Source organism: Bufo gargarizans, chromosome 9 (genome assembly GCF_014858855.1).
Source record: "Bufo gargarizans isolate SCDJY-AF-19 chromosome 9, ASM1485885v1, whole genome shotgun sequence".
In the NCBI taxonomy this organism is placed as follows: Eukaryota; Metazoa; Chordata; class Amphibia; order Anura; family Bufonidae; genus Bufo; species Bufo gargarizans.
The window spans coordinates 11,648,721-11,676,507 of record NC_058088.1 but is presented as its reverse complement, the minus strand read 5'-3'; the positions used below and the strand labels follow the sequence as shown (position 1 = coordinate 11,676,507).

General features: G+C 48.0%; 2 protein-coding genes across 7 annotated transcripts; one reads left to right on the top strand and one right to left on the bottom strand.

Moving 5' to 3' along the window:
* Positions 1-124: 124 nt before the first annotated feature.
* DDAH2 (dimethylarginine dimethylaminohydrolase 2) lies at positions 125-27,474 on the bottom strand. Of its 6 annotated transcripts, none has more exons than XM_044269143.1 (7): positions 27,029-27,474; positions 9,923-10,370; positions 9,705-9,804; positions 8,056-8,129; positions 3,400-3,519; positions 3,111-3,254; positions 125-1,985 (listed from the first exon to the last, which is right to left on the bottom strand). In XM_044269143.1, exons 2-7 carry the CDS (start codon positions 10,184-10,186, stop codon positions 1,869-1,871), a joined length of 819 nt encoding a protein of 272 aa, XP_044125078.1. In that variant the 5' UTR covers positions 10,187-10,370; positions 27,029-27,474; the 3' UTR covers positions 125-1,868. The 6 variants fall into 6 exon arrangements, with proteins under 6 accessions (XP_044125078.1, XP_044125080.1, XP_044125076.1 ...); XM_044269145.1 differs by lacking the exon at positions 27,029-27,474 and adding an exon at positions 15,460-15,480; XM_044269141.1 differs by lacking the exon at positions 27,029-27,474 and adding an exon at positions 15,343-15,478.
* Positions 17,498-26,523, top strand: LOC122919933 (CCN family member 3-like). The gene is made up of 6 exons (XM_044269146.1): positions 17,498-17,658; positions 17,737-17,944; positions 22,959-23,137; positions 23,414-23,569; positions 24,262-24,470; positions 25,055-26,523. Exons 3-6 carry the CDS (start codon positions 23,122-23,124, stop codon positions 25,409-25,411), a joined length of 738 nt encoding a protein of 245 aa, XP_044125081.1. The 5' UTR covers positions 17,498-17,658; positions 17,737-17,944; positions 22,959-23,121; the 3' UTR covers positions 25,412-26,523.
* Positions 27,475-27,787: the final 313 nt, after the last annotated feature.

The following is a 27,787-nucleotide window of genomic DNA, read 5'->3' as shown; positions in this document are numbered from 1 at the left end:
TAGTCAAGCTGGAAACTGTTCCACCTGTAAAATATGGGATATAAAGTACTTTGAGTATTGATTGGCTATCCCTGCCATCCAGTGTCCATCAGGTCAGACATCAGTAGAAATCACACAGGCCACGTTGTCTTGAAGCCTTTTATTTATAAAGTCAAATGGTTAAAAAACAAACCCAGTTTCCAGCATATGGTAGAGGAGACAGAACAGGGGTGGTCTACTGTACCCTACTGATGCTCTAGAGAATAGAGGGGACAAACTGCATGGAACGAGATAAACGAAGATCCACCCTCTGAACCCAGGGGAGGTCCATCCCCTCCAAACACCCATTCAACCAAAAATAGCACCAGAAGGCAACAACAGATTACCGCCCGGCTAAGATATGACTGCCAGGATGTGCCGTCAACAATCATGACTGCTACATTCAGAATGACCACAGAAGAGGTGACAACTGTGACAAGTCGTAAGGCAGTACAAGGTAGAATGAGCCATGTCGCCCTTTGGCAGTCAACAGGTCGATTGCTTCTTGGTGTGCATCGCTGTAGAGAAGTGTTCTCTAACCAGTCATTATCCAGCTGGTGCAGAACTACAAACCCCAGCATGCCCTGAAGGCTGACGTTGTAGTTTACAGCAGCTGGAGAGAAGCAGTGATTGAACCTGATCTATTGCTATGACCTTATCAGCCCGGGCAATGCAGACAATAGCATTACACTTACAAAAAGTTCTAGGCCCAACATGGATGCAAACATCTGATTGGTTGGAACAGTCTGATATTTTTCCCCCCTTTGGTAATATTTCCATAGATGCCCTTTCATTCTGTACTGGATATTACAAAAAAGTTCAAATGGATAACCCAGAATGTAATCACATCTACAAATTCCACCTACTTCTATATTGCAAAAATCTGATTAATAAAGCAGCGGTAAGGAAAAGTAACAGTTGGGTTCTGCTATGCCTCTGCACCGCTCGCTGCCCTCGGTTCAGCGCCATTCCATTCACAAGCTGAGAACAAAGCCATCCAAACCAGGCCGCTATGGAGCAGCTACCTGACAATCACATTGAGACGGTTAGGGTTGTCAGGCAGTGTATTAACAGAACTGTCAAACTAGATCAGCTGAGCTCATAACTTGACTGGCACCAAGGCATGTAGAAGGGGAGAAGACCATTCCAGTTTGCATTACTAATCAGATTTTTCCCTGCAGATTTTTTGAAAAAAAAAATCTGATTAATATGGCCAAGATCTAGAAGAGTGCCGACAAAGCCATCTGCTCTCCAATGAGTTAAAAGATGTATTGGCACTGGGGGGGGGGGCAACAGTTTTACCATGCCATTCACTGCCAAAGCCTGCATTAGTAATCAGATTTTTTTTTATACCAACAGTTGTAACCATAAAGTAAACAGCATTTTCTAGGTGCATGTCAGCACCATCTAGTGGCCACATGAGACATTACAGCAACAATCATTCAAATAGGCTTGCCCCTGCTGACGTGTAAAGGCCTCCGTCATTCAGTTATGGATTAGTAATAAACTTTATAAGCCACTAATAATTGCAGTCGACAGCCTACGATAACTAAACTCCATTATCTTAACCAGGTCGGGCTAGATCCTCTCACCTATAGAAAAAAGAAAAAGAAATAAAGTCTAATTCCAGATAACTACTGAAATCTACAGGCAGCCTGACCCTAGATATGTCTATACGCACTGTGCTACAGGCTGTGTGCAGTACTGTAAAATATGTATGATACCATTAAACCCATAGACTGACATGTCTGCTGTACGGCGAGATACGAGAGGGACGGCTGCTGCCTGTATACCAACAACTCCGGGTCAGGTTGGGTGGTCTGACAACTAGCCTCAAGGTGGTCGACAACTCAGATCTCTAGCTTGCGATTTATCAGTATAGAGCAGGCGGTCAGACAGCCTCCGATCTTCGAGACCTCGGTGCAAGACGCAGGGACCAGCGTAATATCTGTCAGCTTCTGAAAGACCTGGATGAAGAGAAAGCGGATACACTGTATATTATAAAGGGTATATTCTGAGCCGGGCCACAACCGAACAGTTAGTACATGGAAGGGGTTTTAGTCAGGGGCGCACCACCAATGAGGCGAGGCAGCACAGGAAAGGCAGAGAGGGGCAATGGGCGCTTTCATTGTGGCAAAGAGGTTAGGTTAAGAAATTGGCACGGGAGGGGGTTTCTACTTCTCCTTAGCCCATCAATGTATAATATACATGTGGCTGTGTCAAATACTCCAACTCAGCCCATTAGGGTAAACAGGACGTAGCTGCAGTACCAGGCACAACCACACTTCTATAGGGGGTCACTGTTCTGGCTGCTGCAGTGAACCCCGAAAACCTAACAATGGGTCATTGGCTGCCAAAAGTATAGAATATAAAAGGCAGCTAAATGTCTTAACCCTTATTTTTAGGTTAAAAATGTTGTATCGTTACTGGTAGTTTCAGAAATATAGATATAGATATGATATATAGATTTCATTTTTTTTAAATAGAAGTTGAAGCACCAAAACCCCATAGTACATTGATGGCCAACCTGAGACTCTCCAGCTGAGGCCAAACTACAACTCCCAGCATGCCCAGGCTACCTACAGCTATCAGCCTACAGCAGGGCATGGTGGGAGTTGTAGCTTTACAACAGCTGGAGAGCCTCAGATTGGCCATGCCTGCCATAGTGCATCTGAACGTTTTGTCCGGTCTGAAGCCACCACTAGGGGGAGATCACTGCACACAGCACCCACTAAACTCAATGTTACCTGAATAAATCCACATAAAGCACACCGCTCCCCCTAGTGGCTGATGAAGGAATTGGCTATGCAAAGCAGGGGATTCAGAGCTCTGCATCAAATAGGAACAGAGTTTTGGACAGCAAACTGAAAATTTGGGCTGCTGCACAGCATTCTGGGAGATTTAGAAACATTTCAGGGGAGAGAACAAGGGGCCCTATAGCAAAAGATATAAATTAGACCACCAGGTTCCCATCGCCCAGAAAAAGCGTCCAAGATGAGGACCAGACCAGCCTGAAATGCATCTATGGCACATACACCCTCGGAAGGGCGATGACTACATCTGTAGGACACCCCTCAGTCGGATATAGTCACCTGGACACTGTTTGGATATTCCTCTGCACTGCGATGAACCAGGATGCTGGACTTTGGACCCACGCGAGCGTAGATGCAGTTGGCGGCGGGGTCGTCGGGCACGGTCAGCGTCTCGTAATGGTGGTCCGTCAGCTGCTCCATCGTCTGATGAAGTGAAGGATACGTATCCGGCTTTTACATTCCCATTGCATAATTTATAGAGGTAAAGCAATACACAGGGAAATGGATGCTCCTATGCTTGTGATGCAGGATTGCTGATGGTTCCTCCCCACCCCCTTATCAGTCATACCTTGAGTGCTTTTTTAGCAGTGTCGCTGCTGCCGATAACCAGGGTGTCCGGGCCGCCCATGCTGCAGAAACTCTTTAGGTGGAAATCTCCTGCGACCGGTACAGTGGAGACTGCATAATCCTAGGGGAAGCAAGGTTTGGAATAGTTAAAGAGGTTGTCCCATCATAACACCTATCCGCGAGGTAAGTGATCGATGGCTGGGGGACCACCAATGATCACAAGAACTGGGGGTCCTGTGTGTACCCTCTTTGAATGCCGCCAGGGTCACCCGAGCGTGCTACTACTCTATGCATCCTCTATGGGACTGACAGATGGCTGGGTACAGTAGTCCGCCCAATAGAAAATGAATGGAGTGGTAATACGCCTGCGTGAGCATCGCTCCATTCAAACAGCAGCACAACCCTCCATTCTTGTGATTGGCGGGACCCCAGCAATCAAACAGACAACTCCTTAAAGGCATCATCCGCAACAGCATGCTGCCGGGACGGATACACCATGAAATGAAGTCTTTTTAAAAGGGTATGAATACTTTTGCAAACCATTTTCTACGGCTATAATGCATCTAAAAGAAAAAAAGACAGAAGAACTTACCCTATAGCCTTGATTAGGGGTGAGCGAATCGCGCTTCGCATCCAAGATCCAAAGAGGATTCATTCCCCAACTTAGTTTTAATGCTGTACGAAGACCTGTCTCCATACAGCATTAAAATGTATGTGCTGCGCGGAGGCAACATTCTACGAGACTTCGGTGAAGAACTTCGGGTTTTAAAAAAAAAAAAAAAAAAAAAAAAAAAAAAACACACGCAATCCGAAGTCTCGCGCAAATTCGGACTTAACGAGTTCTGCCTCTGCACAGCGCATACACCTTAGTGCTGAACGGAGACAGCGCTCCATACAGCATTAAGATGAAGCAGGGGAACAAAATAGACTTTGGATCTTGGATCCAAAGCGCATTTCACTTATCCCTAGTCTGATTTTAAAAAATTAAATAAGAATATAAAAAATATTTTATGCATGCAGCTCCAATACAGACCCATGTGTCTCCATGGTTACCAGGAGCTGTGCACAACCTGTTCCTGCAGTCATCCTCCCTGCTATCAGTTTCAGACTTCTGGGTAACCCTACTGAATGCACATTAGGATCAGACGACAGATATTTGTTTGTTGTCTGTTACCAAGGAGACGCGTAGGTTTGCATAGGAGCTGTGTGCACAAAACGGTAATGAACAGCTAAACCAGATCTGTTGCAAAATTCCTTCATTGCCAGAATTAAACATTGGTTGCAGAGGAGGACACAGCCTTTAAAAAGGGCATCTGTCAGCAGTTTTGTACCTATGACACTGGCTGACCGTTACATGTGCGCTTGGCAGCTGAAGGCATCTGTGTTGGGCCCATGTTCTTCATATGTGCCCGCATTGCTGAGAATTTATGTTTTCGTTTATGCAAATTAGCCTCTAGGAGCAATGGGGGTGTTACCATTACACCTGGAAGCTCTGCTCTCTCTGCACCTACTGCACTGATTGACAGGGCCAGGGAGTGAAAGAGTCATCATACCTGGTCCTGTCAAAGTGCAGAGGGTGCGGCAGGTGCAGAGAGAGCAGAGCCTCTAGGTGTAATGGTAACGCCCCTGTTGCTCCTAGAGGCTCATTTGCATATATTAAAACATCATTTTTCTCAGCAATGCGGGCACATATGAACATTGGACCAACACAGATGCCTTCAGCTGCCGAGCGCACATGTAACCGGTCATAGGTACAAAACTGCTGACAGATGCCCTCTAAATCAGCAGAGCACCGATCTCTTGGTGCACCTTCCAGAAAGGCTGTAAAGTCCATACAAGTATTTCCAACGCATCTGCCAAGTCTGAACAGCGGCACAGACACATTTTCGTTATTATTTTAAATCTACAAATAATTTTGAGTTACTTTACTTCCTTCATCTGCCGATCTACAGTCACATCTTCTCTGTTCACACCCAAAGCTACATTCACAATTATATTATTAATTGCAATAAATTGAGTGTAAATAGTAATCATGTGGGAGGTTAGGGGCCGCATACGAGACGCATACCACAGACATGGTGTACAGCCTTTGATACCGGTAATTATTTTTATAAGGTTATCTTCCTGCAAAATATTAAAAAGTGTTAAAAAAAATAAAATAATATATCTATATCAGTTTGGAGCTTCCTGGAGAGCCATCGGGAAGGAAGCAGAAGAAGATGTGAAAGGAGAAGGTGCAACTCATGTTCAGCATAAGATATGGTCCCAGCTGCCATTTTTGGTGGCCAGCACCAGTACTTTGTCATGTCTGAAGTCTGTAGAGAAGAATTCCTGCGCTTACTCTGACTGTACCCAAGTACTAGTGACTAGAAGCGGGGTTCTGCCACGTCCGCTGTCCTTTAAGGCTACTTTCACACTGGCGTTTTGCCGAGATTAGTACTGCGCAGGACACAGGCCGGAAGAGGCCTGCATCGCTGGCAGCATGGAGGCAAGTATTAGTGTTTTTTTTTTTTTCCTTTTATGTGATGCGCTATGGGGGCATTACCGACACATGATGGGGAACCATATGGGGGCATTACCGACACATCATGCGGGAACGCTATGGGAGCATTACCGGCACCTCATGTGGGGGGGGGGGGGGGGGACGCTATGGGAGCATCTACTGGAGGTAATTATACTGGCACATCTGGGGTATCTACTCAGGGCCACATTGGGGCACCTACTGGGGGCATTTACACTGGGACATCATGGGGGAATCTTATACTGGAACATTATGGAAGCACTATGGGGTTGGAAGGGGGGGGGGGTGAAGAACACTATGGGGGCATATTATATAGGCACATTATAGGGGCACTATGGGGAAATGGAAGGAACGCTATGGTGGCATCTACTTGGGGCACAATATAGGAGCATTTTATACTGGCACATTATGGGTGACACTATGGGTAAGGGGAGAGAAGCACTATGTGAGCATTATATAGGGGTATTTTATACTTGCACACATTATGGGGGCATTATAGGGATATTAGCTCAACAGGGGGCACTAATAAGGGGGTATTTTTTGTACTGTCACACAGAACGGGAGCATTTTTGAACTAGTGCACATTAGGGGGAATTTTTTGTACTGGGGCACATTACAAGGGACATTCTTTGTACTGGTGCTCATTTTAAGTGGCCAGTTTGCCCCCCAGAGTAATACTGCTCCAAAGTATCACCAATAGTATTAATTCTCTGCCAGAGTGCACTTAGTAGTAATAATGTCCCCACTGTGTCCCAGAAGTAATAATGCTCTGACAGTACACATAATAGTAACCATGTTCCCCATAGTCCCCCAGTAGTAACAGGGGGACATAATGTTTTCCACTTTTAGTGTCAGGGGCACCGTTTGCTGGGCGCAGCTATTTGCAGGGCAGTGTCTGCCAATAATTATTGAAGGGCACCATTTGTGTGGTACTAGTGTTATCAGGGGGTTTACCTGTTTCTGCTGGTTAGTATTGGGGAGCACAGCAGGCACAGTACTGGGGGCACCATCTGTGTGGTACTGGCATTTTCAGGTGTACAGTTTCTGTAGTATTATTGTATATGTGATTATGTGAGTGTAGTATAACTACTGTGGGGGGGGGGGGGGGGGGGGCACAATGGAGACTGGGCAGATAGACATTATGGGGAGTTAGAGGTGTGGGCTTGCGCTTTAAAAAACTGGTTGTGATGAGCTTTGCACGCCTCTGATAGTTTAGCTCCTTGGGCTTTTTGAAAGTTGGGTGGTATGTGTGTGTAGTGTATATATGGTGTATTTATGTAGCGGTACCATTTATATGGTGAATTTATGTGTATTTATATAAAAACCTGTGTCTTGACGCCGCACGCCTGCCGTTGAGTAGGGAACCCGTTAAGAATTTGAATCCCACCCCTGGTAATAAGTATCTATATGTGACATAGTCACGCCTACCTGAACGCGTAGAGGAGAGTCCGTGATGTTGATGTGTAGTGGCGACTACTTTTTTTCCCGATCCTCCAGTCCGGCTGTGTAGTTTGAAAACGTGCACCTGGCCGACAGCACGTTTCCTATTCAAAAAGCTTGTGCTCCTAATCAGAGCGCCAGTGACGTCACGCTGGCTTACAGCTACAGGAGCTGTTGTGGACCAAAAACTGACGCGTTTCGAAGTAGTCACCACTACACATCAACATCACGGACTCTCCACTACGAGTTCAGGTAGGCGTGACTGTCACATATATACTTATTACAACTTAGAGGAGAGAAGACGTGGTAGAACCCCGCTTCTAGTCACTAGTACTTAGGTGCAGTCAGAGAGTAAGCGCAGGAATTCTTCTTCTACTTCTTCTAATTGTCATTACGGCACTGACCTTCCTTGGAGCATACTCAACATTTTTAAGCAAGAGCGCCAGTAAACTTGTTTTAAGTCTGTAGAGAACTTTGTGGTCCCAGGTGAAGGATCATGAAGGTCATCCCATGCACTTCACTAGAACTTGTGTCTTACCAAGTGGAGCCTCGGTAGCCCACCATAGGAAGGCTCAAGAAGGTTCACCCAGTTAAGGCCACTTCAAGGCAGTGAACGAGTCTCGACGGTATGGCCGTCTGGGCTGTGTATACATTAATATGGAGGCCGCACTAGAGAAGTGAACAGTGGATTACTACCTGGTAAGTTTTCGCCACCATCTCAGCACCTCGGAGATTGGTCCACTTTGACAAACCCACAAAGATTTCTGTACCTGCAATAAGAACAATAGAAATAATGTACCAGGCATCCAGTGAGCTGCAATACTAGGCAAATCCAGGGCATAAGAGTGGCGCTGTTTCTGGAATTTTTGTCATGGCTGACCTCAGATCTCGTTAGGAGACCAATTTTAGGTTTGGTTGCTCTTCCCTTTAGGCCCTATAGGTTTTCTGGTCTGCAAACTGTGGATCCTGACCATTAGGACATGTTAGATCTATTTGCTGAGCGACAAACGGATGTGGACAACACACAGTGCTGTCCACAAGTTTTGTGGCCCTATTTAAATGAATCATTAGATCTGTACGGAAAATATGGTCGTGTGCATGGGGCCTAAAGGGCAAGTATACTTGTGCAACTATTTTCTTATTGTTTCAACGCAGCCAATAAAACAAATGAAGCAAAAGGTATCCTATCATTCTGTTCATACTAGTCCTATGGAGACCTAGGCATCTCCATGGTAACAGACTACAAACAAACCCTGTGTAGTCTGATTCTCCAGTCGTGTTCCTCCCATCCCACAGACAGTAGTAGAGGAGGCAGATAGAAAAAGCTACTGACTGCAGCTCTAGTGTCTCTAGAAATCTTTCCTTCTACACCAACATGATTGTGAGGAGGACAATTTGGTTAACACACTTGAACTCCTCTGCCTTACTTAACAAGAAAGCCATTAAAGGGGTTCTCTGCATTGGACAATCCCTACTTTTCTTTAAAAGGATCCCTAGACACTAAGCTAATCATAAAGTGTCCTTCTGGGATCCTCAGAAATCACCTGTAATCTGTTGGAAAACTCAGCAGTAAGTATTCAATTTCCCTACAGTGCCATCACAGGGGAAATTAAGTATTACACAATGTCCATCCAAGTCAGCAGATTGGAGGACCTGTCCTGCAGTACACAGACAATGCAAGAGACACTTTGTGTGACTGCTCTCCACTCCGTCCAAGATAGCAGTAGGTTGACAGGACTCTCTCCAAACATGCATGCTCGGCCAAGCTGAGCGTTTACAGGCCAGTGTAGATAGGGAAGTAAGACACTGTTAGACCATTCTGGCATGGATTAATACCAACACAGGATCGGGTATGATAAAGCTCCAGCAGGCCCAGTCCCCCTTTTCTCTCCAGCTTCTGCCATCAGGGGACAGTCAGAAGGCCTCCATACACATTTGATCATCAGCAAGTTTGGCCCAAAGTATATGGCCAGATCTAGCCTTTGACTTTTCTACAAGACGGCAGAATCTACAGGTACAAAGTTTTGTCCATGTCCCATGGGTAAAAAGTACAAAGTATAGAAGCCATGCAACGTAGTAATGCCAGTGTAGACCTCCAGCATGTACGGAGCTCCACCACTTTTCAGAACTCAATTATTCATCTTGAACCTATATAGATATGTAAGCCCACAGAAGCATTTACCTACATTGGTCCTAAAGTATCTCCCATTAATCTACAAACATGGCCACCATCACACCTTTATCTGAACCCATGCTGCACATCTTCTCTAAAACACTTACGGTAACCTCCTGCCACTGAAGCTTCCTGAGATAGACCTTATGTGAAGCTCTGGTCAACCACTCACCTGTGAAGAGGATGTCACTGGCATCCAAGGTGGCACTTTCATCTGTAAGTTCACAAACTCGAAACTTCAACTCTTCAAACAACTTCTGTAAACCTTCTGTCTGAGAGGAAGATGGAAAAAAGAGCAGAGAGTGAGGAGGAACGAACAGATGGTAGATTATGAAACAAAGATGGGCTGAATACATAATCATCCCCAGACTGCCAGACATTACTGCTCACCTCTTTTCTCCTTGCAGGGTTTGACGGGCGGGTGATTAAAGCTGTGTCTGCTATTACCACTGCCATGTCACCAATAAGTTGCCCTTGGGGTAGATCTTCATTTGGTGGAAGCTCCATCACTTGAAGTCCTAGTTTCTGTCGTAAGATGCCACAGAGGACTCCACTTTCTCTCTGAGCCCTTGCAAGGTCCACCTTCCCATCGGCCTCCTGTGCCAGAGAGGAGGGCACCCCTCTGACCACAACATGAGTGTATCTACCAGTCATTTCTTATGCCCCAGGTAGGGGAACCAAAGTCAAGGAACCTTACAAAACCTTCAAACGTTACTGAGATCTGGAAGCCACCGCCCGTCTTCTACTGTACCAGTCTTCTCCCCTCAATTATTCCTAATTCTCTTGTCTCCTGCCTGGATGAGTTCCTCTCCTCTGGTTTCCTTCCTGACTTCACATCCTGCAAGAAAAAGGAATGACAACTATGTTCAGAGACGTATACACCCAACACAAACACAGCGGTCACCATGTGGGCGACAAGTGGACAATAGACCCCGGCAACCACTGAGCAGCAGCTCATCCACACTTCTAAATTTGGTCCCAAAACTTGTTCCCTGGAGGATGGTAATAAAGCCCATGGGTAACAGCAAAGCCTCTGAAGTATCGAGACATTCCCCCGCCATGATGGAAGCAGACAGCAATAGAGGACGGACCGGCCCTTGGGTCTTAGCAAGTTACTAGATAACATCACAAGTGGGAAATCACCCTGTAATAAGACAGCGGGCTACTTCTGGACCTCGCGGCCTCAATATGTCTGAACCTGGGCCAATCTGACCCTAGTGTTACCCTTAGAAGCCATATGAGCTCTGCTACATCCGCAGCCAAGTATGAGGATCCTGCTCTGAGCCCCGTCTGGAACCAAGTGGGTTAAATTACTCTTTAGATTCCGTTTTGAGTCTTAACCCATTCACTGCTGGAGGGCTTATATGCAGCCCTCCTCCCATTAGTGACTGGGAATAGCTTAAAGGCGCAGTGCCCAATTAGTGATGTTCAAGCGCAATTAGTAGCCTGCAGGATGCTGTGCTGTCATGCTGCCCCCCCCAGTCTGTGCATGCAGCCTTCCCCTCCCCCAGAGCTGAAGGGGTTAATTGAGGCCATACAAGGCCTAATAATATATGATTATCAGGCATTCTTATGAAGCGGCCGCCGTACGTTCGGTGGGACGTGTTATAATAGGGGCTCTATAACAATAGGTAAGGGTGGTCCTACACCGGCATTGCACGTGACGGGCCCACGGGCTCGCAGGGATACTAGGGATTGCACTGGGCTGCTCATTTTAACCCTTCAGAGGACAGATAGACAAGTGAATTTGGAGGAGATGGAGAGAAAAGAGGGATGGATGGAGGGATGGGAGACACCATGCACTGGAGGAGACATGAAGTCACAGGGCGGAGAGACCCAGGAGGACACAAGCCGGTCACATCCACCGGGGGGGGGGATGAGAGGAGGACATGGGCTGCGTGCAGGGGGTGACATGCAGCAGGGCTGAGGGGCTGTGACAGGGACTGCAGGGAGGAGGGCGAGGCACAGCAGGGCCTGGGTACAGGGAGGGTCACTCACCACAGGGAGCGCAGGGTCCAAACACGTGATAAGTCCTTGTCCCCAAACCGCAGAAAGCTGGGGGTCACCCAGTCAGAGCACCCTGCTGTCTCCCCCCTCATCCCTCCCCTCATCTCCCCCTTCATCCCTCCCCCGTCTCTCCATCCCTCCCTCCAGCTGCCTCCTCCTACAGCACTGGAGAGGCAGAGTGAGAGGGGGCAGACACAGATGTACCCCCCTCCAAAATACACACCCTTCTCCATGTGCAGCACAGGACATGCACCCCTCTCCTCCATGTGCAGCACAGGACATGCACCCCTCTCCTCCATGTGCAGCACACACACACACAGGACATGCACCCCTCTCCTCCATGTGCAGCACAGGACATGCACCCCTCTCCTCCATGTGCAGCACAGGACATGCACCCCTCTCCTCCATGTGCAGCACAGGACATGCACCCCTCTCCTCCATGTGCAGCACAGGACATGCACCCCTCTCCTCCATGTGCAGCACAGGACATGCACCCCTCTCCTCCATGTGCAGCACAGGACATGCACCCCTCTCCTCCATGTGCAGCACAGGACATGCACCCCTCTCCTCCATGTGCAGCACAGGACATGCACCCCTCTCCTCCATGTGCAGCACACACACAGGACATGCACCCCTCTCCTCCATGTGCAGCACACACACAGGACATGCACCCCTCTCCTCCATGTGCAGCACACACACACACAGGACATGCACCCCTCTCCTCCATGTGCAGCACACACACAGGACATGCATCCCTCTCCTCCATGTGCAGCACAGGACATGCACCCCTCTCCTCCATGTGCAGCACACACACACACACACACAGGACATGCACCCCTCTCCTCCATGTGCAGCACATATACACAGGACATGCATCCCTCTCCTCCATGTGCAGCACATATACACAGGACATGCATCCCTCTCCTCCATGTGCAGCACACACACAGGACATGCACCCCTCTCCTCCATGTGCAGCACACACACAGGACATGCACCCCTCTCCTCCATGTGCAGCACACACACACACACACAGGACATGCATCCCTCTCCTCCATGTGCAGCACACACACACACACAGGACATGTACCCCTCTCCTCCATGTGCAGCACACACACAGGACATGCACCCCCTCTCCTCCATGTGCAGCACATATACACAGGACATGCATCCCTCTCCTCCATGTGCAGCACAGGACATGCACCCCTCTCCTCCATGTGCAGCACAGGACATGCATCCCTCTCCTCCATGTGCAGCACACACACAGGACATGCACCCCTCTCCTCCATGTGCAGCACAGGACATGCACCCCTCTCCTCCATGTGCAGCACATATACACAGGACATGCATCCCTCTCCTCCATGTGCAGCACACACACAGGACATGCACCCCTCTCCTCCATGTGCAGCACACACACAGGACATGCACCCCTCTCCTCCATGTGCAGCACACACACACAGGACATGCACCCCTCTCCTCCATGTGCAGCACACACACACACACACACAGGACATGTACCCCTCTCCTCCATGTGCAGCACACACACAGGACATGCACCCCTCTCCTCCATGTGCAGCACACACACAGGACATGCACCCCTCTCCTCCATGTGCAGCACAGGACATGCATCCCTCTCCTCCATGTGCAGCACACACACAGGACATGCACCCCTCTCCTCCATGTGCAGCACACACACAGGACATGCACCCCTCTCCTCCATGTGCAGCACACACACACACAGGACATGCACCCCTCTCCTCTATGTGCAGCACACACACACACAGGACATGTACCCCTCTCCTCCATGTGCAGCACACACACAGGACATGTACCCCTCTCCTCTATGTGCAGCACACACACAGGACATGCACCCCTCTCCTCCATGTGCAGCACACACACAGGACATGCACCCCTCTCCTCCATGTGCAGCACAGGACATGCACCCCTCTCCTCCATGTGCAGCACAGGACATGCACCCCTCTCCTCCATGTGCAGCACACACACAGGACATGTACCCCTCTCCTCCATGTGCAACACACACACACAGGACATGTACCCCTCTCCTCCATGTGCAGCACAGGACATTTACCCCTCTCCTCCATGTGCAGCACACACACACACAGGACATGTACCCCTCTCCTCCATGTGCAGCACACACACAGGACATGTACCCCTCTCCTCCATGTGCAGCACACACACACACAGGACATGTACCCCTCTCCTCCATGTGCAGCACATATACACAGGACATGCACCCCTCTCCTCCATGTGCAGCACATATACACAGGACATGCACCCCTCTCCTCCATGTGCAGCACAGGGCATGCACCCCTCTCCTCCATGTGCAGCACACACACAGGACATGCACCCCTCTCCTCTATGTGCAGCACACACACACACACAGGACATGCACCCCTCTCCTCCATGTGCAGCACACACACAGGACATGCATCCCTCTCCAAAATACACACACTTCTCTATGTGCAGCACAGACAGGAAGTGCATCCCTCTTCCCCAATATACACATGAGGACTCTCTAAACACACGGATGACATACATCTTTACTTGTATATACCGATGACGCATACCCCTCTACAAACAACAAAATGCATCTCTCTGTATAAACACATGTACAGGACCCTGTGTACACAATCTATACACAGGTGATATGCACCCCTCTGTAATAACCCCCCCCCCCCCCCCTCTATATACACATAGGACACCGGCAGCCTTCTCCCCCTCTGTATACACATAGGACACCCGCAGCCTTCTCCCCCTCTGTATACACATAGGACACCGGCAGCCTTCTCCCCCTCTGTATACACATAGGACACCGGCAGCCTTCTCCCCCTCTGTATACACATAGGACACCCGCAGCCTTCTCTCCTCTATATACACATAGGACACCCGCAGCCTTCTCCCCCTCTATATACACATAGGACACCCGCAGCCTTCTCCCCCTCTATATACACATAGGACACCCGCAGCCTTCTCCCCCTCTATATACACATAGGACACCCGCAGCCTTCTCCCCCTCTATATACACATAGGACACCGGCAGCCTTCTCCCCCTCTGTATACACATAGGACACCGGCAGCCTTCTCCCCCTCTGTATACACATAGGACACCCGCAGCCTTCTCTCCTCTATATACACATAGGACACCCGCAGCCTTCTCCCCCTCTTATACACATAGGACACCCGCAGCCTTCTCCCCCTCTATATACATATAGGACACCCGCAGCCTTCTCCCCCTCTATATACACATAGGACACCCGCACCCTTCTCCCCCTCTATATACACATAGGACACTCGCACCCTTCTCCCCCTCTATATACACATAGGACACCCGCAGCCTTCTCCCCTCTATATACACATAGGACACCCGCACCCTTCTCCCCTCTATATACACATAGTACACCCGCACCCTTCTCCCCCTCTATATACACATAGTACACCCGCACCCTGCTCTCCCCTCTATATACACATAGGACACCTGCAGCCTTCTCCCCCTCTATATACACATAGGACACCCGCAGCCTTCTCCCCCTCTATATACACATAGGACACCCGCAGCCTTCTCCCCCTCTATATACATATAGGACACCCGCAGCCTTCTCCCCCTCTATATACACATAGGACACCCGCAGCCTGCTCCCCTTTATACATACACATCTCCTCCCCTATACACATTCACAGGTCATATAGATCAGAGAGCCTATACCGCCCTCTCACCGCTCATGTCCTGCAGTCACGTGCACCTATCATACAACCCTACATACAGTATCTTTTGTTTCTGACACAACCTGCATTCAGTGTTAGAGGTCCCCGATCTTCAGTCATGCCACGGGGTCCACGTCTGACCAGGCTGTGCCCACATGGAGACAGGTCTATGTAGGATCAGGTCCCTCTCTCTATTTTACCTTCCACCCCGTGCAGATCTCCACACAAACAGCCATAGGCTCACTCACCTTATAACCTACCTAGCCTGTCATTTAGGGAGTGGTGAATATAATTAACCCCTCCATTGCTAAACAAGCCTGCACTAGTCTATGGCACAGGCTTGCTCCACAGGAGCTACCTGAGCGGATCTTCAGGTAAAAAATTGCATTAAAAAAAATCCATGAGCTTGTACCCACACCAGACGATAGCAGCACACACCTGGAGGCTACAGCTACCCACCTCTATACCTACCTGTATCCAGGGAGCAGGTTCACGTATGACATTATGCCGCCACGTGATGCCTCATATCTGTAAATGACAGATTTCCCTTCATAACAAGGGGTTGCACTTTCCATTTCAAAGCTTTATCATCTGCGGTTGTATATTAATAAACTAAGGACATTTTCTATGATTAGATGCCGCAGTCGTGTTTCGCTGCATCTTCCTCACGTGTTCTAGGACATAAAGTGGCCCCTGCGCCAATGTTCATGCGGCTATAAACCTGTCCTATCATTGAACACCCAGCACTGCATACAGTTTATTCCTCCTGACACCCCCCCATATACATGCATGCTTGGCTCAGCTAAGCATGCATGTGCCTTAAAGGGGTTGTTCAGGATTTTACAAATGATAGCCTATCTTCATGATGAGACTGCCTGGAGTCGGACACCGCACACGCTATTCTGCGGTAGCTCCGGTGTCGGAGACGTCTTAGCCCCGTCCATTGTGTAGTGGGACCAGGGCTGCAGTAACCAGTCTTGTCCGCTACACAATGGATGAAGCTGTGTAATTAAAGGGGTTGTCCAGGATTAGGAAAACATGGCTACTTTCTTCCAAAAATTTCACCAACCCCGTCCACAGGATGCGAGCGGTATTGCAGCTTTGCCTGTTGAATACAGTGGAGCCAATCTGCAACACGAGACACAATCCCTGTTTTTGGAAGAGAAAAGCCATCTTTTTCTAATTCTGGGCAACCCCTTTAAGGCCTCGTCCACGTTTCCGTGTCAGTGACACGTCCGTGAAAGAAAAAGCGTATGGCCTTTATCCGTGAAGATGTCCGTGAAGAATCCCCATGTGTCTGTTTTTACCATCCTGATGTCATCCGTAATTCACTGACGTTGCTCAGCTCCAACGAATCTCCTATTAGTCTTCAGCTAAAAACGGATGCACCACGGATTCCCTCCGCATTGTGTCCGTCATTTTCAATGGGTGTGCTGGGTCCGCATCACGGATCAAAGTAGTGCATGAACAGACACATTTAAATCAATGGGTACGTGTGCTGTCCGCAATAAACGCAGACAGCACAGGTCAATGAAAAACGGAAACGTGGACGAGGCCTAAGTCAGTGCTGGAGCTACAGCAGATGCAGGATTTTGGACCGACCGCCCCGTGAGGCAGCCGCAGCGAATCTCGGACCCATGCACTTTAATGGGTCTGCGATCTGGCCGTTCCGCAAAAAGATAGGACATGTTCTATCTTTTTGCGGAACGGAAGTACGGGACGAAACCCCACGGAAGCACTCCGTAGTGCTTCCGTGGGGTTCCGTTCCGTGCTTCCGTTCCGCATCTCCGGATTTGCGGACCCATTCAAGTAAATGGGTCTGCATCCATAAGGCGGAATGCCCACGGAACGGCACCCGTGTACTGCAGATCCGCAAATACGGTCCGCAATACGGCAACGGGGCGCACACGTCCGCGTGTAAGAGGCTTTAGGGAGAGTGAAATAAGCCATCATACCGGAGCAATGTGTAATGCTCCTCCTCTCCTGTGGGGGAGCTGCAGGGAAGTTGAGCTCTTGCTGCCCGGTTCTCCTGCACACTGCAGTACGTTGTTGGGGTTCCTGACAGTGGGGCACCTTGCGCTCGGCCGAAATACTTAAAAATAACTTCAGGACAAGAAGGTCTGAAAATAATAAGTGAGTCATGGCCATCGTGCTTCCTTTCTGCCGTTATCTCCGAGCCCAGGCGTCCGATACTCAGCGTAAATACTAAACCTCAGGCCCCTTACATTATGACTCACGCATCTTGACGGCCAATGAGAGGCGCCCATGTTGATTTATATAAAGTGGCAGCTTCTTGTGGGAATCCTTGGAGACGTCTCTGCTAATGCATGGAAATGGGGTCATATATCGAAGCCTGCTTGATGTTACTGTGTGCGACGTGGACGTTAGCGGACAGGCCGGTAAGATTGTTCTCTGCGCTTCATTACCTCTGCGTTTTTAACGCTCATCTAATGCGCTTTCTTGTCTCCGCCTTTAAGGGATGTCCGCCAACGTGCAAGTGCCCGGAGATCCTCTTTTCATGCCCCACGGGAGCTGCTCCGGCGCCGGACACCTGCGGTTGTGGGTGCACGGTTTGCGTCCATGGCCTGAACTCTGCTTGCGATGGATTTAGACCGTGTGACGGTACCCAAAATTTACTCTGCGACTACGCGGGAGACTCGGCCGGCCAACAAGGAGTGTGCAAGGGTTTGTCATAAGTAACTTCTATTTCTATTAAATCCAGTGGGTTGGGCACCTTCAGGCAACTTTAACATTTGATACCTTTCCGCAGATTAGGGCCTCATGCACACCACCGCGTCCGAGCTGCATTTTATTTGCGGATTTCACATGGACCCAGTAAAATACGGATCCCCCCCAAAAAAAAACAAAAAACATTTGCTGTCAGCATCCGTATATATCCGTTCCTTGTTTGTATTGCAGACAAGACTAGTCATTTCTAGTAATGAGAAAAATGTGGAAAGCGCGCAGAGAGCATCCGTATTTTGCGGATCCGTGGTTTCTGGACTGCAAAGTGGACGCGGTCGTGTGCATGAGACCTAAGGCTGGATGGCTCCATGGTGGCTTTTACATGTAAAGTGCAATAAAATAACCATCACGATGCACCTTCACTGTCACAATCTGAAATGCTGCAACAGTCCTCACCGCTTGGGAGTGACGGTGGCGTGACGGTGGCGTGGTCATCGGCCCTGGCAGATTTACTAACATTTAGGCGTATCGGGCAAAAGATGACTCCACTTAGGGAGTGGAGTCATATATCACTACAGGCGCACGGACTGCTGTAGATGCGCCTAATTTATGACAAAGCGCACACCCCATCGTAAATTATTCGTATTCTCTGTCAGCGCAGGCGGGAATCAATGCCGGTCTTTGTAAATGACCCCCTACGCAATTTTACCGTGATTGGCATGAGACTAAAACTGGCCTGTAAGTCGAAAGGGGATTTTTAGGTTTTTAGGGTACTTTCACACTTGCGGCAGAGAAATCCGGCTAGGCAGTTCCTGTCGCCGGAACTGCCTGCCGGATCCGTCAAAACGTATGCCAACTGCTGGCATTTGTAAGACTGGATCAGAATCCGGATCCGTCTTAAAAATGCATTGAAATGCCGGATCCGTCTTTCCGGTGTCACCCTGGCATTTATTTTTATTTTTTTATTTTTCGGTCTGCGCATGCGCAGACTGGAAGGACGGGTCCGGCATTGCGGTATTTTGAATGCCGTATCCGGCACTAATACATTCCTATGGAAAAAAATGCCTGACAAGTGTTCGGATCTTTGGACGGAGATAAAACGGTAGCGTGCTGCGGTATTATCTCCGTCCTGATCAGTCAAAAAGACTAAATTGATGCATCCTGAACAGATTGCTCCCCATTCAGAATGCATTGCGACAAAACTGATCAGTTCTTTTCCAGTATAGAGTCCCTAGGACGGAACTCAGCGCCGGAAAAGAAAAACGCTAAGTGTGAAAGTACCCCAAGTCAATGAATGAAAAGTTCACTAACTTTCTAATGTACGTCGCATTTCATTTTTTTCACTATTTTCAAGATCTCTGCTTGCTGTTTCAGAATGAGAACATTGTTGGTTCTGGAACCCTGTAATGTAGAGACTCCTCTTCTGAGGGTTTGCTACTATGTATCGGTGGCAGCCTATGTTCTATGGGTTACGCAGCCTGACTTGATACATTGTAGCACATTGTGCTGCTGATTTGCATCTAAAATGGATACAATTGTAGCAAAGGCTCAGCTGTGAGAAGTGTTTGTATACTGTTAGCTCTGTGCGGACAAATAGCATCCATCTCAGTATGAGATAGCGGTAGATTAAGCGGTTCTCCAGGATTGTGGTATTGATGGGCTATCCTTAGTGGCAGGCAACCGGCAACCTTCAGCACTCCAACTGTTGTGAAACTACAACTCCCAGCATGCAGACTACTTCTATTCTTCTTCTCAGAACTCTCATTGAAGAGAATGGAGCATGCTGGAGTGCCGAAGGTTGCTGACCCCTGGGTCAGGCCATCAATATAGGATCAGCGGGGGTCCGATACCCCAGGGATCAGCAATCTTCTGCACTCCACCAGCTGGGAAACTACAACTCCTAGCATGCACACTTAGGCCTCATGCACACGACCGTTGTTATGGTCCGCATCTGAGCCACAGTTTTTACGGCTCGGGTGCGGACCTATTCACTTCAATGGGGCCGCAAAAGACGCGGACAGCACTCCGTGTGCCGTCCGCATCCGTTGCTCCGTTCCGTGGCCCCGCAAAAAAAATATAACATGTCCTATTCTTGTGCGTTTTGCGGACAAGAATAAGCATTACTACAATGGGCCGCCTGTTCTGTTCCGCAAATGCAGACCGCAAAAAACGGAACATGAGGCCGTACTCAGATGTTCTCGTAACTCCACATAGAAGTGAATTGAAGATACTGGGAGTTGTAGTTTCAGAACAGCCAAGTCCTCGAGGCTGCTGATCCCTGATCTATATATATACTGCGGGGGTCAGCAACCTCCGGCACTCCAGTTGTTGTGAAACTACAACTCCCAGCATGCTCCATTCATTTCGATGGGAGCACCAAATACAGCCAAGCAAGCATGCATGTTGGAAGCTGTAGTTTCGCCACAGCTGGAGCGCCGAATGTTGCTGATCCCTGGTGCAGTAGAATGAGACGGTTTCCATTCACTTCAATGGGCGCAGTGCTGCAGTAACCAGCTCCGTCCACTGCACAATGAATGGCGCTGTGTATATCCAGCCCCAACTTCCATCACTGCAAAAGAGCTGATCAGCAAGGGTTCAGGCTGCCGGCAGCTGCTGATCAGATACTGAGAATAACACAATCCTGGACAACCCCTTTAATAATAATGATTATGCATTAAAGGGGTTTTCCCATCACATACAATGGGGGCATATCTCTAGGATATTCCCCCCATTGTCTGATAGGTGGGGGTCCCATCACTGGGACCCGCACCTAAACGAGAACAGAGCGGGGAAATGAATGGAGACCACACTGCACATGCGCAACCGCCCTCCTTTTATTTTAATGGGGCCGCCAAAAATAGCCGAGCGCTGGCTCAGCTATTTCTGTCTGCCCCATTAAAGTGAATGGGAGCAGGGACCGCGCTCCCATTAACTTGTATGGGAGCAGCGGGGAGCAGCGCTTGGTGGTGGACGGACCCCGGGAAACTCAGGGTCCTCCAGCCAGAGCTCTCCCTGCTCCGGGTCCCAGAGGTGGGACGCGCACCTATCAGACAATGGGGGCATATCCTAGTAATAAGCCCCCATTGTATGTGATGGGAATACCCCTTCAAGTTAAAGTTGTACGAGAAAACATGTCTGCTTCCTTCCAGGAACAGCGCCACTCTCCTCCATGGGCTGTGTCTGGTACTGCAGCTTTCCACTGAATGTGGTTTAGCTGCAATACAGTAAGGCTCATGCACAGGAGCATCATGGCTCAGTGCCCGTATTGCGGACTGTAAACGGCGAGTCCACAATATACAGGCCATATGCAATCCGTGACTAGAATGGGTCCGCGTTCCGCAACCTACGACTGAAGATAGGACTTCACCTTTACTTTTGCGGGGCAGAGGCACGGATTGGAAGCATTACAAAGCGCTGCCGTGGGCTTTTGGGTCTGTGCCTCCACACCACAAAAAGAACATGTTCTTTCTTTGGCCATAACTTGCGGATCGCGGACCCATTCAAGTCAACATGTCCGCCTCCGCAAACGAAGTACACATGGCCCGTGCATTGCGGACCACTATTTGCATGGGCACTGAGTCATTACGCTCGTGTGCATGAGCCCTTAGGGCTTAGCACACGACCATATGTATCTTGCGGTCCGCAAAACACGGATCCGCAAAAAATACGGATGACGTCCGTGTGCATTCTGTATTTTGAAGAATGGAACAGCTGACCCCTAATACAACAATCCTATCCTTGCCAGTAATGCCGACAATAATAGGACATGTTCTATTTTTTTGCGGAACGTACATATGGAAACAGAATGCACACTGAGTCATTTCCGTTTTTTTTTTGTGGACCCATTGAAGTGAATGGTTTCACATACGCAAAAAAAAAAACTGTAAGGACTTGGAAACAAAATATGAGCATGAGCTCTTAGAGGGAAGGGGGCATTATTGGCCGATGCGGCCTACAAACAACGGGTCTGCAATATACGGGCATCGGCCGTTTGGGTTTTCTATCTGTGCCTCCGCACTGGAAAAAAAAAGAACTATTTTTTTGCAGTGCGGACAGATGGTGGACCCATTCAAGTTAAATGGGTCGTCATTCGTCTGTGCAAGCCACACCGACGGACGGTGACTGTGCATTTTCACGGAACAGGCGGCACACGTGCAAGAGCATGAGCCCTTAGTCCTTTTTCACGGACCGACAGTCACCATACAATTGAAGAGGACTAGATTTGACACCTATTTCTAAAAAAAGTCTTGTGAATGTAGCCCACAGGTTTTTTTTTTAAGTAGTGCGCATTCCTCACCCAGAAACCGCACCCAAAAAGTTTGAAAATCAACAACATTTATTTTAATGCAAAAAGCGCTTGTTAATTTACACTGAACTTTTCTTTTCCTCTTGTGGTTTTAAAACCACAATGTAGAAAAAAAAGAAGTGACGCGTTCATTCTTGGTGCGAATTCAGCATCAAATCTGCATCCAAACTGAGAATGACCAAAAACTGCATAAAAAACATGCCAAACACCGCATCCAAAAACCCACGAGGAATACTGAAGCGGATTCCGCATCAGTTTTTAGTTTTTTTTCTTAGCAGCACACAAAAAGCTCCATGTGAACATACCCTAATATGGCAGACAGTGCTACCTATCAGAAGGAGAACATTTAGATCCGGGAATGTTCTCCGTAGGGCTCATGCACACGACCATTGCCTGTTTTGCGGTCTGCAAATTGCGCATCTGCAAAACACGGATACTGGGCGTATGTCACATTTTGCAGAACAGAACGGCCAGCTTCTAATAGAACAGTCCTACCCTTGTCCGTAATATGGACAATATTTTTTTGGAAAGGCCATGTGGACATGCGGAAACTGAATGCACGCGGAGTCTATTCCGTTTTTATGCACACCCATTGAAGTGAATGAGCCCTTTCAGTAATATTGTTCCCGTCAGCTTCACCTAATATACACATCCGTCTTCTTTTCTACCTAAAACTTGTTTTTAACCCCTTCTCCTCCCTTTCTTCAGTCCATTACGAGCATCAGTCTTGCTTCCAGGACGGCAATGAGATTCTCCATGAACAAGAGTTTGAAATAAACTGTGAAAGTCGCTGTAAATGTGAGAATGGGAATATATTTGTGTCCCTCTGTGTCCCGAACCGGAGAAACCCCTCATCCCCGATTGCAAGGAAATGCAACTAGTCACTGGTAAGAACGTGTATGGTCTATGTACAGGGGTGCAGCTTTAGGAGATGCAGGGGTAGATGTTTGAGGGGTCTAAAGGCCTCCCTGCTACAGAAGAAGACACATGGTAGGTGGGGACCTTCTAACAGATTTTTCACTGGGGCTCAGGAGCTTCGGGTTAGACCTCCTCCTATAAATGCTCTTCTACAACATTACATCCGGCTTTTTATAGGGTTCTCCATAAGTCATATTTAGGTCATGGTATTGATATTGATTTCATATGAATTGTTCCAACTTCAGCTCCAGGTGAGTGCTGTGCCCAATGGAAATGTCTGGAGGTGTCAAGTGGGTCTGAAGACTCGGATGAACCCTATGATACTTACCCAGCTGTAGATGATGTGTCTACGGGTGCAGAGGCAATGATCAGGACAAGACGAGAAGCCCCTGATTTTGGAGGTGAGATAAAGCTGAGTGTGGAGATCTGTATGGGGTAGGGACAGAGCTTTGGGTGGTGGTGGCAGAAGCAACAAGTGAACGTGACTTTCAAGGAAACCATCATCCATAGTAGTTGACACAAATTTAAGTAAATGGGGATGATCTGCAGTACCAGACACAGGACAATGGACAGAGGTGGTGCTGACCCTGGAGAAAAATAGTAGATAGTTATTTTAAAAATCATGGACAACCCCTGTACAAGGGCATCTGTAAGAGGCCATAACACAAAAGGACCCATTGAAGGGATAAAAAAAAAATTGCCAGCCACAAAATCCTGCAAAAAAACAATCTCAAAATGAGATGAAGGAAAGCAGAAAATGAGTAATAGGAGAATTTCGGAGTAAGGACTAAGAACATTGGGTACTTTTCCACCCAATTTGGTCATGAGGATGAGGACAATGTCGATAAGACATCTGTCTGTACCCACCCAGTAGGGAAATGCTGTGAATACCTTTCTTCCACACAGAAATCCTTGAGCTTTCGTCTGGTTAAATGATCTCCCGAAACCCTACAAACCCCCAAATAGTGTACAGGGTGGTCAGACTAGGTAGAAACCCAACTGTGTGAGGCAGCATTTTGTGACAGTTTATCTTCAGGATGGTCTGAGGCTTTAACTGACTACAGTATCATAAGGACGTCTCATCTTCCATTAGGGTTCACAGATACAGAACAGGATGAGGAGCCACTGGAAGAACCAGCTCCCTGCAGACCCGATACAGAATGGACCCCATGCTCACGCACTTGTGGATTTGGGACTTCACTGCGAATAGTTTACGAGAAGGAAAGTTGCATACCTAAAGCTGAGAAGAGGCTATGCATGATCAGACCCTGCAAGGGACAATACCCCAATGCTAACTATACGGTAAGAAGAAGGAACGCTCACATTTAAGGTTCTGCATTTCCAGTTCTTTCCCAGCATTTAAAGGGATTTTCAATGTTTCTACATACTTTAGATTCTTGAACAGATTAATATAATATTAATAATACTAATATTTAGGGACATCCATCACATGATTGGTTCCCAGAAGAATTTCAGAGCTTTCTTTGAAATAATCCCGCCGAGCTCGCCAGATAGTGACTCAAAAAGAACAAGAGAAAGTTAGGATTCTAGGCTGTGTTGCCCTTGTCAAGAGGACAATCTCGTGAACAAATCAAGACTGAGAAGGAGCTATTGATATTGTGCCCTATCAGTTCCCCTAGTATCATGGTCCCATCATGGCCCCAAAATGTGGAGTATTTATTTTGGATTGTCCCTTATGGTTCTATCATACATGGATACTGCTCATATCTCTGATATATACACTTGAAGCTGACGATTTGAGAGCATGCACTGGCAGGAGCATGCTCAGTAGGCTTCGAGGAACCATCCTGTCAAATCAAACATCTAGGATGTAGCACCAGGTTGTGGGACGTGTCCACTCTAATCATTATCTGTCTTTTCGGCAGGTCCTTAAGGCAACTAACGTCTGCAGTCGTGTCATGCACTGGTCCCATCCCATGCACGTCCGTTATCGTGACTGTCTCTCGAGCCGACCTCTGCTCCCTAAATTCTGTGGGCTTTGCTCAGATGGCCGTTTATGCAAACCTTCGCTGACCCACACGCGCCCAGTGTCATTTCAATGTGCCAAACTCAACAGGAAAATCACCCACCAAGTTATGTGGGTGCAGAGGTGTGAATGCGGTGGGAAAAAAAGGAAGCGGGGTGAGAGAGCAAAAAAGCCAAAAGTGGAGACCACAACTTCGGTAACATCTATTGATTTAAATAAAAAAGAAGACAACCAAGCCAATGAAATTATGGACTGAGATTATATCACTGTCAACATCAGTGGGGTGTCGGGAGTCTGAGACTCCCACTGATGAGACCTTTATGATCTGACTGAGTTGTTAGAAGGAAGTCAGTATATTTAGTGTCTTCTAGGCATGACCGAACTTGTGTTTTAAGTTCGGCGTACAAGGTTTGGGTTATCTAAGAATTTTTCGATGGATTCTGCTACCACAGACCATAACTTATGGTCTTTGGTAGCGAAATCCATAACGGAATTCTTAGATAACCTGAACCTTGTACGCCGAACTTCAAATACAAGTTCACTCATCCCTAATGTCTTCCCAATGTTCTTGCTGTTACATTAGATTTTCCTATGTATGTGCCATAAATGCTTAAGAAGGGAGTAGCCCTTTAAAGGGGTTGTTCACCTTACAATATAATCAGTACAAGACATTGGGATACTGGTAAATTACTAATATGTACTCTTCAGAAGTTCTTCTGCAGCCCTTTCCCATCCTTGACCTCTCTCCTGGCAGCCCTGTCCTACAAATGGTGGAAGATGGAGGGGCACGTGACCCCATCCATCTGCAGATCTCACTGAAAAAATTTGGAAACTGCACACCCGCAGCTCGTTGGACTGGATTGTGTCATGTGCCCCTCTTTTAGCCACCATTTGCAGGACAGGAGTGGTGGGGCTGTCCAGAGAGGACCTGGATGGGAAAGAAGTAAGGCCGCCAATATCCCCATTACCCCATGCCTTGTACTGAATATGTATATTGGTTGTGTGGCATTTGGGACGCGCTGCGATGAAGAACTGCATGGCCAAATAGGCCACACTGCACCCTAATTAAGCTGAGGCCACACTGTTTAGCCGGTCTGCATTGTTAATGGCCACATGGTATTATATTTGGCCGCGTGGTGCTCGAACACGGCAAGGCCGCGTCACACTGACTGGGCAGTGCAGTCATACCCAAAGACACCTATGACCCGGCTCCTCTCTTGCAGCAGTTTATCCTTCAGCTCAGGACCTCACCCGAGGACGGAGCAGTGGGCTTGCTTCTTGCACTGCTTTTGGTACAGATTTGCAGTTCTTTCGATACAGGATCACATGTATGCTCTGCATGAAGGAAATAAAATGCTGTCACATGTTTCCTCTGTCAGTTTTACTCATTATTGAACGTAATGAAATGCAGATGACAAGTGGGGGTGGGTTGGAGGAACACAGCCCAGGTTATAACTATGTGTTCTTTGTATGGCCACAACATATTCCGCAGCGCTGTACTTGTCCGCCAGGGTTCCTGTCCATAGCTTGGCTCATGGCTGGTTCTTAGATATACATAGAAGTGAATTTTGTAAGAGTGAGGAAACCAGAATAAGCAGATGTCACCCTGGTCAGATTGGAAACCAGGACACTGAGGCCTGGTTCACACATGACTGAATAGCTGTGGATTTGCCAACGCAGACTTTTGTGCGGCAAATCTGCAGCGTTGCACTGTATTGGAAAGTGGACAAGATTTTAAGAAGACTCATCCAAACTGTGGCATAAATCGAGCTGCAGGGTGTCAATTTATTCCTGCAGGTTTCACCCTTTGCAGTAGAGGAGAGGGTGTAGGTCGCGGGCTTTTCATGCGGCAAAAAACGCATGTAGTACTTACGGTTTTTGTAGCAGTTTCTGTTGTTTCTGTCCAAAAACGCTGCTGGCTTTTCCACTACAATTTCCGGTACGTGTGGACGTACCCTGAGGTTACAAGATCCATTGTCCATGTAGATGGAGTCTTAACTGCAACCTATTCAGGCTCTGGGGAAACCTTAACACCAAGTGCGTACATACATAGAGGCACAGTATGCAGCTGATATGGGGTCCTTAGAAAGTGGGGGTCCCTTCAAGGTCGGTCTCACTCACTCCAATTTTTTTGTGAGAGCCAGCACAGGGATGTGATCTCCAGAGGTGTAGCAATGCTAGCAAAGACGTGGAAAGTGCACAACAGCATGGGGCACCAGGCACTACTGGTGTGCTAATGTCAATAAGCTCCTGAAAGGGGCTTCATTTTTATTGTGCCCAATTTCTATGAAGAAACCTCAAATTCTTAGGAAGAGAAATGAACAGACGAGAAGCCGAGCAGCTTGACAAAGAGACATTGTATGGTAACCCCACTGCCCCCTCCGAACAACTTATAAAGGGAGGTCCCATCGCTTGTGATAATCACGAGGACGTCCACACACAGTTATTGTGAGTCACTGAGTAGTTATGTAGGGAGCGAACACAGCAACTTATTATTAGAATCTTACAGTCCATTTCTGTCCAACTAGACATAGGTCATATTTTCCCTAAAAGCTAAAAAGTCTTCAAGTGGTTCTCTAGACTTGGGAGGTTAATGTTTCTCCTTGTGGAGAGCACCAGAACTGGACATGTA